Genomic DNA, 15,261 nt, shown 5'->3' on the forward strand with positions numbered 1-15,261 from the left:
ATATACCTGTACAGAATGAGAACTCACATCAGCTGGAATGTGTTCCCAAAGGTACACTATATTGCCAAAAGTATTTGCTCACCCATCCAAATAATCAGAATCAGGTGTTCCAATCACTTCCATGGCCACAGGGGTATAAAATCAAGTCCCTAGGCATGCAGACTGTTTTGACAAACCTTCTCAGGAGCTCAGTGAATTCCAGCATGGAACTGTGATAGGAGGCCACCTGTGCAACAAATCCAGTCGTAAAATTTCCTCGCTCCTAAATATTCCACAGTCAACGGTCAGCTGTATTATAAGAACGTGGAAGTTTTTGGGAACGACAGCAACTCAGCCACAAAGTGGTAGGCCACGTAAACTCGTCCAACATCAGTGTGTGATCTTACAAATGCACTTCTGGAAGAATGGTCAAAAATTCCCATAAACACACTCCTGAACCTCGTGGAAAGCCTTCCCAAAAAAGTTGAAGCTGTTATAGCTGCAAAGCGTGGACGGATGTCATATTGAACCCTATGGATTAGGAATGGGATGTCACTTACAGTAAATTCATATGCGAGTAAAGGCAGGTGCGCGAATACCTTTGGCAATATAGTGTATTTTCCTTGTGGTTTTAATGGAGATTCTTTTAAAACATGAACTGTTATTTAGTGTGTTATTTATATAACCTAGATTTATTATAGTAGTTTCTGACATTCAAAGTTGAACACAATGTATAAGCTTTACTCAATTCTTTCTTAAAATATCTCAAAAGATGGGATCTATATCTATCTTGTTCATTGTTTTTAAACAACTGCATAATTCTGCTTTAACAGGCACACAAAGTTAATTTCTTCCAAGTCTGTCAAACATTTCTTGATGATTTTGTGAGACACAAATAATCATAGTTAATCAAATTAAGAAGCTGGTTTTCTTATTCTGAAATAAGGTGTAACCTTATTACACTTTATTACACATTGATTAATCTGCTGTGATAGGACAACTTTATTTCCCCTTATTTACATTAGCACTGTAGATTATAAATTACATCATTCTTGTTTGGAGTTCAGATAACATGTTACACTTTAAAATGACTGGGCTCTTAATGTGTTGCTGTGTTCTTCAAGATTATTAATCACTGTTAATCTGTTCACCTAGCCTAGTACCAAATATGGGCAGTGTAGTCTCTTTCAGACATGTTTATTATCCTTAGCTAACCTCTGGTTGCAGAACATGGGTAGAAGGTGGAATTCCTCAACTGTTGGCACCAGTGGGCACATTTGACATTTGAGGAAGCCATTGTGGCTACTCTGCATTTCTTTTAAACTTTCCCATGTTTTCTTATCCCTCTTTTCCAAAAATGCCACCCCACTGAATCGATGGGGCCTATTCCCAGTTGTCATGCTATAACCAAAAAAACCTTTCATTAGGTGTGGAATCACCAATCCCTCTTCAGAATCTGATAAATCAACTCCATATATTTGGGTTTTTCCCCCTAAAGAGCCTCTCTCGTGGGATCCCATTTATCCATTGGAGATTCTGGTCCCAATTGTGGTTATTTATTTATTTGTTTTCTTGTACCCTGATTATTTTTACAAATAAGTAGGGGAGGGATTGAGCTGTTTCGGACTGGTTTGGGCGAACCAGATATTAATTTTAATCTGGTTCGCTGAACCGGTAGTTGCAAGGACTGGCTGACCCTGCCCACCCCTGCCTTCTCCTCCCAGATGTCCCCACGTGGCCCGTTTTGGATGTGAGATAAGTGCAGGGCCAGTGCAAAGGCTCCGGGAGGGCAAAAAACGGCCTGTTTCTAGCCTCCAGAGCGCCTCCGGAGCCCAAGGGAGGCCGTTTTTGCCCTCCCAGAGGTTTGAAAAAAGGCTCTGGAGTCTGGGGAGGGCAAAAAATGGGCCTACCAGTCCTGGAAGTACTGGAAGTTCCGGAAGTTTGAAAACAAGCCTGTTTCCAGCCTCCAAAGCCCAGGGGAGGCCATTTTCACCCTCCTGGAGGCTCAAAAAAAGCCTTCAGACCTGGGGAGGGCAAAACCCTCCTCCGCCATGGTGCAGGAGGCCAAGTAGGCCAAGGCCAACATGGTCACCGCCCAGCAACTGGCCAGAGAATCGGTTGCTAACATTTTTGAATCCCACCCCTGCAAATACCGTGTTTCCCCGAAAATAAGACAGGGTCTTATTTTCTTTTGACCCCCAAAATAAGCTCTTTGCCTTATTTTTGGGGAGGTCCTATTGTTTTTGAGGTGCAGGTGGCAGCAAGCGTAGTTACCTCAAGGCTACTGCTGTGTTGCCATATTTTCAGGGAGGGCTTATTTTTAGGGGAGGGTTTATTTTAGTGCATGCGCTCAAAAGCCCGATTGGGCTTATTATCCGGGGAGGTCTTATTTTCGGGGAAACAGGGTAACTCAAGGTAGCAAACATATCCAACACACCTTCCTCCTCTTAGTTTCCTTATAATAACCTTGTGAAGCAGGTTGGACTGAGAAACAGTGACTGGCCCAAAGTCACCCAGCTGACTTTTATGGCTGAGGCAGGATTTGAACTCATGGCCTCCCGCTTTCTAGCCTGCTGCCGCAATCACTAGACCTGTAAGTCAAGGATCACTCATACCAATGTTTAAAGATTCCTTTATAAGTCCTCTATCAGTCCATAAGCGCTTGTTTAACAATTGTCCTTGCCTCAGATAGACCAACAATGATTAAGATTGGCGAATGCAAGGCTAAATTATTTATCTTCTGCTCCATCTCACATCTTCAGCTAGATATCTGGTTAATAATGCACAAAATTGGGATGATGACCTCAAACAGAGGCCTCAAATTTTCACAAACTAATGTCCCCACCTGGAATATTAACAGGTGTGTGGCCAATTTTAAAACGCCCGGATGTCAGAAACCAAAAAATCCCCCCGTTTCAATCACGCACCATTTTCTTTTGTAAGAATGCCACTGGGGCCTGAGTGAAGGGGATCTGTTGAAAGTACAAGGAACACTTGAAGTTGGTGCTCTGCTTTGTTGAAAGCTCATTTTTCTGGGAGGTCTGCAACTGAGTTGTCTTCCTGCCAGTTAGTCATCCAAAGAAAAATACCTCCTCTTGAAAAGGAAGCACATTGGGGGACCCCAGATTTTCTTCATATCGCCTCATTCTGATAAAGATAAAGGTTCCCCTTGCACATATGTGCTAGACGTTCCCGACTCTAGGGGGCGGTGCTCATCCCTGTTTCAAAGGCAAAGAGCCAGCGCTATCCGAAGACGTCTCTGTGGCTGGCATGACTAAACACCGAAGACGCACGGAACACTGTTACCTTCCTACCCAAGGTGGCTCCTATTTTTTCTACTTGCATTTTTACATGCTTTCGGACTGCTAAGTTTAACAGAAGCTCGGACAAGTAATGGGAGCTCACTCCGTTATGTGGCACTAGGGATTTGAACCGCCGAACTGCCGATCTTTCTGATTGACAAGCTCAGCATCTTAGCTACTGAGCCACTGTGTCCCTCATTCTGATAGAAACATATACAAGTCCCTGATAGTGTGATTTATTTATTACAGTTAGTCCTTGACTTATGAACTGTCAGTTAGTGACTGTCATTACGATGGAAACCCCTGCCCCCCAAAAGGGATTTAAGACATGGATTCAAAGTTCCAATATCTGCCTCTGCTGCACACACACACACACACACACCTTGGTCACATGGTCACATTTTGGACATTCAACAACTGGCTTGCATTTGGGGCCGTTTGCAGCATCTCGTGGTCATGGGACTGGAATTTCCAACGTTTTTGGTTTCAGAAAAAAAAAACAATAGCAAACAATGACCATCATTCATTCAATGACCATGCTATTTGCTTAACAACCACCACAAGAAAGGTTACAAAATCGGTCATGGTCATACAATGATCCACTTTACAACTATTACAACTTATGACCAAAATTGTGGGCTCAGTGATGGTCACAGTCAAGGGCTACCTGTCATAATTTGTATTTCAATCACATCAATTCACGGAAAGAGGACATAGATTATTCTTTCCTTGATAAGCCTCAAAATAAGGTGAAGGAGACAGTGTAGGAAGTTAGCACCCACCCACCCTCCCAGAAAAATGAAATATTTTAGGAAATATTAAAAAGGCAGAATATTATATTTCCCGGGATGAGAAAAAGAGAAACATGTTTTAAAGACAAAGCAGCTCCCTGCAGCTTCCTGCCCCCCCTTTCTCAATGGGCCATTAAGGCCTGGGCCAGTCTATTCTACATAACAAAGATCTGCCTCATTCAGGCAGAGCCATAATAGGAATCCCAAAGTAATTGCATTACATAATCACCCAGCAACAGCTGAACCAAGTCTGGGACTCAAAAGACAGACAGCCTATAAAGTTAGCTTAAGACCCGGCCCCCTGAAAGTCTGACCACCAATCAGAGTGCATTTCTTGCACAGGAAGGGAAGCTCTGGGGTGGAGGCCAGAGAGGGCATAAAACCAGGGCACAATCAGCATCTCTTCTCTTTCTTTCTTCAAGATCTACCAAGGCATATCATCCCTCCTTTTCCCAGGACCTCAAACCACGTGATCCTGTCCACTATTAAACCATCTTTCCAAGCAACCTCCATGTTTCCAGTGTCTTTTTCCCCACTTGGAACTGAACCCAGATGGAAATTTCTTCCAACAGCAGCTAGGTCATCTTTTGGTTCCTTGTTCACTTGAAAACAAGGTCCTTAAACAAGTTTGGCTGGAAGGGATTGACCAAATCAATACCTCGTTGTTTGTGTATATAAACAAAAATCCTCTGCCCAAAGATTCAATTTCAGCTGCAGGACAGAACCCAAACATTCTAGAAAAGCCTTTTAGAAATTCCTCTTCCGCTTACTGGACAAGACAGCAGGTCCTTTCTTTCCCAGGCCACTTGAGTTCAATAATCAATGCTGTCCTCCTTTGCCCTCGGATTCCTGTAAATCTTTCCTCTGTGGTGGAAATTTTCCATGTTTAAGCAGAGATTCACTGATGATTTCTAAAGAGGAATTAGGAGACGTGGTGGCTCAGTGGCTAAGACGCTGAGCTTGTTGATCAGAAAGGACAGCAGTTCGGCGGTTCGAATTCCTAGTGCTGCGTGATGGAGTGAGCTCCCGTTACTTGTCCCAGCTTCTGCCAGCCTAGCAGTTCGAAAGCATGTAAAAATGCAAGTAGAGAAAATAGGAGCCACCTTTGGTAGGAAGGTAACAGTGTTCCGTGCGCCTTCGGCGTTTAGTCATGCCGGCCACATGACCACGAAGACGTCTTCGGACGATGCTGGCTCTTTGGCTTTGAAACGGAGATGAGCACCGCCCCCTAGAGACGGGAACAACCAGCACATATGTGTGAGGGGAACCTTTACCTTTAAAGAGGAATTATTCAGTGGATAAAGAGATTCTTGACCATTGTTTGGGGGCCTGAAATGAATTGTGAAGGTTATTCTTAAAGTTGCAAAGTTTGAAGACCTCTGGTGTAGTGGGACTACTATCCCAATGTCACAAGAAGTGACAGTGATGAGGGATAGCAGATTCAAAACAGGACTTCTTTGTTACACTGAATTGAAAGTATTTGGATCCCATAGGGGACCACTGAGAAATAAAGGGGTAGGGTTAGGGTCCCCATATTTGTAGAATGTCTCTTATAACTACTAAATTCCCCCCTCAGGAACAACTTAAAGAGAGTTGAGAGCATTAGTTGCAATGGCAAGATAATCTATTTCAAAAGACCTTTATACCCTGGAAGAGAAGTTGTCAATGTTTCTGTTTACAGCAGACAAGGTAAAAGTTTTGTGTTATTTTTCTTGGGCAAGATAATTCCTTCGCTTGAAGTTGCGTAGATGCCATGCATTCACAGAGGAATGGAATGGGTATCTTGTTTTCAGTCAAGCTTCTTCATGTGATCCAAGGATTAACCTTAAGATTGACCTACTGTCCATGCCAAGAAGAACGTGGTCGCATGGTTGAATATATGAACAATCACACTTGGACTTCTATAAAAGCCAAGTGTGATCTTCTCCTGCCTTACCGGTTGTCTCCGTCACAAGGAGCTAATATCATCCAAAATAGGAAGAGCTAGACAAACCATTTGCTAAGTTTTTCTGAATTTATAGCCATGATCAAATAAACTGGGCAGAGCATAATCCTGCCTTTTATAAACCATAGACTGATCACAGCAGGTCAAGTATTTGTTAGTGGTCCTGGAGCAATGTTGGATCGAACTGAAGAACTGATACTGGAGTGTCAAACTTGATTTCATTAAGGGCTGGATCAGGGCTGTGCTTGAGGTTAGGGAGCTGGGGGAGGTGGGAGGGGGCATGGCCGGGCTGGACATGGCCAGCTCGCCATCACTCGAGGGTCATTTTTCAGCTGCGATGGCCTCCTACAGCCCTCTGCCAGCAAAAACAGAGCCCAGGGAGGAGGTGGCATACAGCTGGCCCAGGCTCCATTTTTGGCTGTGATGGTCTCTTGCAGCCCTCTGCCAGCAAAAATGGAGCGGCGAACGCCCCCCCCCCCAGCTCCATTTTCACTGGTAGGGGTTGCAGAAGGCTGTCATAACCAAAATTGGATTCCGGGTGGGCCCCACGCAGCCTCCCTGAGCTCTGTTTCCACTGGCAGAGGAACAGCGGGCTGGTCCTTCACTGGTTCCAGGGCGGCCCCGTGGGGCGAGATCGAAGCATCCCACAGGCCACATCCAGCCTGTGGACCTTGAATTTGACACCCCTGATCTGATAAAAGAATACCTCTATCAAAAGTAGATGAAGGATTAAATAGCTATTTCTAAATTACAAGCTAGTTTGGAGATGCGGTACAATTGTTCTTTTCTACTTAAGGATTCAATTTTTGAAAAAGACGTCTTCATTCGTGATGCTATTGTATAATGTAAGTAAAATTTCCCTAGGGTAAAAGTTGGTTCCTGGTTGTTGTATGGACATGCCCATGTTGTTCGCTTGGCAGTAGCATGGAAGAGATTTTTCAACAGTCTATAGCAGGGGTCGGCAAACTTACACACTCAAAAAGCCATTTGGACCCGTTTCCCACAGAAAAGAAAACACCAGGAGCGACAAAGATCCTAACCGGAAACCCCGTTCAATTCTGGAGCTGACCGGAAGTTCAGTTTCCCCCACCATAGTCTCCTCCTAGCGCGGTGTACTTTTTCCTTTACCTGTCGTAACTGAAAGCCCTATCCATTGTGGAGACAACTGGAAAACCCTCCCCTTGCCATAGAGTCTTCTCCTGGCGCACTGTGCTTCTCTCCCCCCCCTGAAGCTCCTCTCAAAATTTGTGACGCTGACAGGTGACGGAGCCGCAGCAGGAGGAAAGAGCCACATGCGGCTCCAGAGCCGCAGTTTGCTGACCCCTGATCTATAGTATATGGCTGGCGTTTTCAGTGCCACCTGCAATTTAAAATGAAAAACGAACTTATTCCCTAGGAAGCAACAGACCAGATCTTATGAAACGGATTCTTCGCACTTAAACGGTGACTCGCAAAATGCCATTGTTAAGAAAGGGGCCTGTGTGAGCTCCAATCACAAACAGCCCCATATCATGTGTTAGCACATTGTGCAAACCTATCATTTATGGGTGAAACTCAGCCAATGTGTTTATCGAATAAAACATTAGAAATAAATTATAGGTTAGGTGAGAGGTAGAAACTCAGGCAGTAACGTGAAAGGAGATAATTCTGGTTTAGGCCACATTAAACACACAAATTCCCAGATTTATTCTTCTTATACAGGTAGACCTCAATTTATGACTATAATTGAGCCTAAAATTCCCAAATAGGGATTATTCTTTACACTATTTATGTTGTTTGTATTTTTTGTCATGGACTGCACCAGTGAGGCTAAAGCCAATTTTGTTGTATACATGATGTACAATGACAATGAAGGCTATACTGCTATTAGTAAGCAATGTAGTTAAGTGAGTTTGCCCCATTTTACCACCTTTTTGCCACACTTGTGAATCATGAAGTTGTTAAGCGAATCTGGCTTCCGCCCATTGACTTTGCTTGTTGAAAGCCAGTTGGGAAGGTTATGTTGATCACATGACCTCGGCAGAGTGCAGCTGTTATACATGCCGGTTGCCAAATGGCTGGATTTTGATCATGTGATGTGACCATGCCACGATCATGTGAAAACCGGTTATAAGTCACTTTTCTCAGTGTCATTGTAACTTAGGTCACTAAATGAATGATTGTAAATTGAGGATTACCTGAATTGGGGCTAGGGGTTCAAACCAGCATTTCTCAACTTGGCAAGTTTAAAATGTCTGGACTTCAACTCCCAGAATTCCCCAGCCAGTATTCCTGGAGTTGAAAAACATCCATCTTTAAGTGGCTGAAGTTGGAAAACACTAGTTTAACCACAATGACAATTGCTAAATATGAGAACTGCAGGCAGTTGCCAAAATTGAGAAAGACTATGTTAAACAAATATTCTACCAATTCTTTAAAAGGACAGCTACGAACTTTAGGACAACTGCATGTAAACCAAGGAGCAAGGCAAGAAACTTGGAGCCCTCCAGATAACATGGACTTCAGCTCCCATAATTCCCCACCAACAATGCCATTTCTGAGAATTCTGGGAGTTAAAGGCCACCCACAAGGAAGCTTCTAGGTTGGAAAAAGCTATTCAGTATGACAATGCCCAGCATTTTTGCAGCCCTGCTTAGATCAAAAGACCTAAGCCTTTCTTAGGTTTCTCAGCCCTGATTGAACCTATAATGGCAGTGTAGTTTAATGTGTTTTATCTGTCCTACAGAACTGCCCCACCCTTCCATGGAAGGTGGATTATCATGTCTCTTCCACCATTAAGAGATGGGAGGGTGAGATTTACAGCAGTCCATCCCTGGAAATAAAGTAAGATCAAAAATCCAGTATAGTGTAATGTGGATTAGGATGAGAAATGGAGAAATCCAGATTCAAATCCTTCCTTTGCAGTAAACATTGATCCTGCGACTTTGAGCCAATTCTTTTCAACCCAACCTACCTCTCAGTCTATTGTAGAGATAAAATAAGAAGTTCCTGAAAGTTGTACAATCAAAGTAAAAGTTGGACATGAAAGCCAGATGGGCGACTCTGGTAGTTCTCAGCCCAATTTATCTCAGAATTGTTGTGGGGAAAATAGGAGGAGTATTAACCATGTTCAACGCCTTGAGTTGGTTTATAAAAAAACAAAAACAATAAAGGTGGGATATAAATAAATTTAATACATAGAAAAAAAATGACATTCGTCTCCTCATCATGATATTGGATATACGTGCAAGAACACCCCATTCTATCCAAGAAAATTTAGCCAAAATTCTATTGTCCCATGCAATACATTTCTAAAGCTCTTTTACACTAAATAGGAGTCTGTGTGTATGTAATTTCTCTGCCTAATTCTTAGGCTGCCCTCTGCTGTTACTCCATTGAAAATAATGTGGTTCTAGATTTCTTAGCCCAGCTTGCTTAAGGAATGATGTCTCCTTTGCATTAGCAGGAAGAAAAGCCAAGACATCTAGTATACCTGGACATCCTTTCAGTCAAATGTCATTTGTTGGCATTTTGTGACCAGGATGAAGCATCTGTAGATATTCTCTTCTGGTTTCAGCAAAATATTCTCTCAATATCAACTTTTCTCCCAACCTTGAATGCTTTCTTCACCTTTGTTTCAAATTGTCTTTTAAAGGGGAAAGGTAGAAATAAGTCCCAGTCCAAATGCCTTCTCATCTAAAATAAAACGAGTACAGTTGGAGAACCCAAAACATGTAAGGTTAGATTTGGCCTGTATATTTTGCCAGTGGGTCATTCTTCTTGTTGTTGTTGTGCCATTATCATATGTACCATCCCATATCACAATAGCAATCATGTTTTTATCAGTGGGTCCAGAGGTGGTATGCTGCTGGTTCGCACTGGTTCGGGCTCCGCCCACCCACCATGACATCATCAAGGACCTTCTGCACATGCCCAGAAGGTTCTGTGCACGCCCAGAGGTGCCGCGTGTGACCAAAGCGAGCATGCAGGTGCCCCCGCTCCCGCTACTGAACCGGTCGTAAAGAAAATAGAATACCATCTCTGAGTAGATCATTTACATGAACATTAATATGAAGAAACCTGTATCCAGATCTGGTTAATATTGCTTTCTAGAATTCCTTAACATTGATTGATGTGACCATTGGTTGTACTAATTGTATATCTTCACTTTGGATTTTCCAAAGTCCAAACGTACCACAATATTCCATAACTGAATTGAAACTAATCGATGATCTGCTACAATCCCTAATTCCATTTTTATTAGATCTGCCCCTCAGTGATTTCTCATCAATGTAATAGTATGCTATGATTAACTCTTTCTGCTAATCTGGAGAAAACACTTATTAAAGTAGCGACTATATAAAGTACAGCTAAGAAACCATGCCCCAGGAGTGGTTTTCTTTTTTGTAGCAGAATTCCTGATCTTTTAACAGTTGCATGTCTAAAAGTAGATGAATCTTTGTTCACATATATTGATCCGTTGCAAATATATAGATATGTTTCATAAGTTTACATGAAATGGAAAGGTTATCCTGAAGATCTTGTTTTAAAGCTATTGTTGATCCAATGCGTTTTTTTTTTTCTTGAAGACTGGTAATGATCATAGCCAACAGATGACACACGAGTACAATTTCTATCTGACTGGAGATTCTGTCACCCAGGTCATGGTTGTCCCAAGGATGCTTTTTCAAGAAGCAATTGCCCTTTTTTTGTTTTTCCTTGAAGACATTTCACTTCTCATCCAAGAAGCTTCTTCAGTTCTGACCGAGTGGTAGAGAATGACTGCGAGGAATATACAGTGGTAGAGAATGACTGCGAGGAATATACAGTGGTAGAGAATGACTGCGAGGAATATATATTCTTACATTTTCCACCATTCAATCAAAATGACGCCTTTAAAAGTCTTGCCAGTTGTAGCATAAGAACTGACACATTTTCCTAAGGTGACATTTTAGCTTTCAATGAAGAGAACAGTAATCCAACAATTACTTAACTGCTTCATGACACGAAATACTTTATATTCTAAGCAAGGTAACATAATTAAAATGTAATATAATTCATAAATACAGCAATGACAAATTGATGGTACTATTTATAAACAATTGGCTTATATAAAGCATTCCTAGATTTTTCATACAAACTGAAATAAAGCAAAATACATGTGTTGTAGGCAGAAATCCTTTGTAATCTTAAATCAGAGTTTGATAACTTATTTTATTTTTATTCATTTAATTTATATGCTTGCTGTCCAGAGCAACTCATTATCATTCAATCACCCACCCAAGTACATAGCTTTCTAGCCAGTTGGTTATCTTTTATGCCACATTACTCATTTGTCAGTCTTGTGAATATGTCCAAGAAAACCTGAGGTAGATCAAGTAACCATTCTTTTTTTTAAAGTGTTATTTCATTCACTTCCCTATTCCAAGGACTTTCTTGCAATTGTGTGGCTATAATAAAGCACATCATCATAAAATACATCAAATTAAATCACTAATCATATGAGCAGAGAAGACCCCATACTATAACTGATGTTGAAATATATAGCAAATTGCAAAATCTAATAAATACAAGCTGCAAATGTTCTTCTATTTTGCAATGTGCCATAATTCAAGCAGATAATAAGAATTTCTTTTTCAATTGCAGCATCTTACAGTTCCCTATGTCTGTAGGAAAGAGGGATGCTGGTAGTTAATCATCGCATAGAATTATGTCCCCTTAAAGAGAAAGCAAATTACTCAGGTCACTCAAGTATTCCAAGTATATAATTTCATTTCCAACAGGTACACTAATACATATTACTCTTGTGCAGAAATACGGAGTTATTCCTATGCCAATTAATAAATTGTGATCACTCTAGAAAGAGGAACCCCTAGAACCAGGATGGCGAACCTGTGGCACGCGGAGCCATTTGTCAGGGCATGCGAGGCGCTGCTGTTGCATGCACGCACTGGCCAGCTGAGTTCACCCTTTTTAAAAGCCATTTTTCGCCCTCCCCAGGCTCCAGAGGCTTTATAGGAGCCTGGGGAGGGTGAAAAGAGCCTCCCCCCCCCCCCTGGAGGCTTCATGAGCTTCCCTGAAGCCTCCGGAGCGCAAAACAACGGCCTTATGGGCAAAACAGAAGTTCAGGAACGGACTTCCGGTTTGCTCATAGGGTCGTTTTGAGCGCTCCGGAGGCTTCAGGGACCTTCAGGAGGCTTCCCTGCTTGGAGGGTCGTTTTGAGAGCTCCGAAGGCTTCAGGGAAGCCTCCTGAAGGTCCCTGAAGCCACCGGAGGGCCTCGGGGGGGGGGGGCTGTTTTTGCCCTTCCCAGGCTCCTATAAAGCCTCTGGAGCTTGGGGAGGGTGAAAAAAAGCATGCAAAAAATGGGGGGGGGGAATGCCTGTTGTGCGCACATACGCACTGTGGGGGTGTCGTGCATTGCATCATGGGTGCGGTACGCCCGCACACGAACCCCCTTCGCTCCCCCACTTATGGCACGTGAGCCAAAAAATGTTCGCCATCGCTGCCCTAGAAGGAGATATGGGAAGCTTTCCAGAGCTATTTGGAAGGAAATTCATTCTTTTACTTATGCATTTATTTTCTGGAGGGCTCAAAGTGCTAAGTACATTCCTAATTCTCCCTTTGAAATGTACGTTTTTCCTGTGCATGCTCATTCACAGATGCTGATGGACATGGGTTCAACTTGCGGGGTTCTGTTTATTTGGGAAGCATGAATGGGAGCTTTCCCAGTTACTGCAAGTCTTCATTTACCTTCAGAGTGATGTGGTATTTTTTCTCATGTAAACCAGAAGGTAGGCAGTTTCACCCCTGCAAAATAATGGAAGAAAACAAAATGAGTGATGGAAAGCAAATCAAGTGATAACACAAGAATCAGGTAGCAATTACTTTCCCAAACATCTGCCAGGGGAGTACATAGAATCACATGAAGTTCTTTTGCCCAAAATTCAGTCAAGTTAAATTGTTTCAAATTTTGGGACAAGCAACTTGGGTGCCTTCCAAATGTCTCATAATCAGTAGGAAAAGAGAATACAGAAAGTCATCAACTTATAACCATTCGTTTAGTGGCCAAAGTTAAAAATATTTCTTTTTTAACGACTCCATAATCCCTTGTGGGGAGCAGCCTGGACAACTGAATGGAGCTGAGTATTTACTGGCCGGATGCCCTTCCTGTCGCCAATGTGGAGTTTTTTTTCAGCAGTTATATTCACAGTGTGCCCAGAGAGAGAGATATCTACCTCTACCTAGGATCGAACTTACAGCCTCCTGATTGCGAGGGGAAAGCTCGCCCACTGCACCATTCAGTGGCCGAAGTTAAAACAACACTGAAAACCATTGCAGCCTCCCCAGGATCACATGTTCAAAATTCAGAGCTTGGCAACTGGCTCATATTAATCATAGTTGCAGTATTCTGGGGTCATGCGGTCACCTTTTTAGATCTTCTGAAGTCAACGGGGGGACCAGATTCACTTAACAACCGTGTTACTAGCTTAACAACAGCAGGGATTCATTTAACCAGTGTGGCAAGAAAGGTGTTGTGGCCCACCAACGGCCAGCAAAGCTGCCAGCAGATTCAGACAGTGAGGAGATTGGGGAGGAACGTGGGCCAGTCCTGGAGTCTGGGGAAGGCTCTGATGAGGGCTCTGTGTCGGAGGCAGAGAGGGGGGAAGAGCCATATGCCAGTTATCAGCTGCCTTCAGAGGCAGACATCAGTGAGGCAGACAAACAGCTGGAGCCTGTTCCCAGTGTGCACATGTGCAGAGTTGGCAAACGAAGGGAACAGCTAAAAAACAGGGGTCGACTTGGGAGTAAGGCCACAGGTGGACGGTGAATGGCCCTTCCCATAGGGAATAAAAGAGGAGCGAAAGGGGAGTGGAGTTTGCAGGAGACAATTAGTTCATTCCTGCATTCTTGCCAAGTATTGCAGCATCTGAAAGATATCGGCCTGGCCACTCTCCAAGCCTGATAAAGGTCGGTAATTGTGAACTACCTTGAAAGACTGTGGGAGACGAAAGACTTTGCTGGAGAGGAATTCACTGTAAATTAAACAAAAGGGGTTTATCGGGACGAGGACAAGGCTTCGTGCTGCTGGGGAAGCCTCCGTCAGAACAAAAGGTCATAAGATGGGGCAAAACTCACCTAACACCTGTCTTCCTTAGCAATGGAAATTTTGGGCTCAAGTGTGGTTATAAGTCAAGGACTCCCCATATACTGAACTGATCTAATTTTGTTCTCCGCACAGCCAGCCATATTCTGTGGTTCCCTCCTTCTCTTCCCTCTGAACTACTAATCCAGATGGATCGGGGTAAAACCTGGCATTCCTCCTTACCAACAGAGAGACTGCCTTCCGTAAGTGCATCTGATATCATCCCAGGATACCTGCAGAATAGAAAGCACAAGCGTCCACATTCAAGGAGGTTTTTCAAAACATGCCTCAGCTGTTGAAAGCAAAGTCATGGTTTATTTTAATTATCGCTCATCAAACAACACAGAAGTAAATTAGTCCATAGTATATTTAAAGGGGGTCCGTGGCGAAGAAAAGGTTGAGAACCACTGTCTTAACCTGTTTAATATTTTTTTTAAAATCTCCTTCTCTTCTCCCCATCCCTGCAAAAACCCAAGATTCGAGTCAAAATACATCTAGCAACATTGGAAGAGATCATGATTGTGTAAGACTGTCTCCAGGACTGTCTGGCTTCCTCACCTGACAAACACTGGAATCGTTGAAGCAATACCACTTGCTTTCGGTGAGACTCCAGATATAGGCACAGTAATGACCAAAGTCAGCTGGTCCCGAGTGGGCAATCACCGCAAAGAGCTCATACAACCCATCACTCTGGAAAGAAGCACACAGCAATACTTTGAAGAACAAAGCAGATGCAACACTTTCTTCTTATAACAGGGAATGACTATTATTGTCACATCACTCCTGGACCACTTTACTGTCAATGGACAAGGTTCCACAACATAGCAATAGCACTTAGACTTGTATACTGCTTTACATCCCTCTCTAAGTGGTTTACAGAGTCAGCCTATTGCTCCCAACAATTTGGAACCTCATTTTACCTCCCTCAGAAGGATGGAAGGCTGAGTCAACCTTGAGCCTGGTTGGGATTCGAACCGCCAAATTGCAGACAGCCGGCAGTCAGTAGAACTAGCCTGCAGTACTGCATTCTAACCACTGCACCACCAAGGCTCATACAACATGAGCTCCTTTGTTTCGACTCTTTCCCCTAACGAGTACCATTTTTGCAGGCTTGCTTTCC

At 43.1% G+C, this 15,261-nt stretch overlaps 1 protein-coding gene across 1 annotated transcript in view; it reads right to left on the bottom strand.

The window, feature by feature from the left end:
• Positions 1 to 9,176: 9,176 nt before the first annotated feature.
• Positions 9,177 to 15,261, bottom strand: part of USP18 (ubiquitin specific peptidase 18) — a gene marked incomplete at its 5' end in the record, with an annotated part of 28,437 nt that continues 22,352 nt past the window's right edge. Inside the window, 4 exons of the mRNA XM_081958699.1 lie at positions 9,177 to 10,838; positions 12,749 to 12,805; positions 14,325 to 14,374; positions 14,700 to 14,831. Of these exons, the coding sequence (XP_081814825.1) occupies positions 12,751 to 12,805; positions 14,325 to 14,374; positions 14,700 to 14,831 (237 nt within the window). The 3' untranslated portion in view covers positions 9,177 to 10,838; positions 12,749 to 12,750. The remainder of the gene's footprint in view (positions 10,839 to 12,748; positions 12,806 to 14,324; positions 14,375 to 14,699; positions 14,832 to 15,261) is intronic.

The sequence above is a fragment of the Natrix helvetica genome (genome assembly GCF_964273705.1).
Source record: "Natrix helvetica genome assembly, chromosome: 6".
NCBI lineage: Eukaryota > Metazoa > Chordata > Lepidosauria > Squamata > Natricidae > Natrix > Natrix helvetica.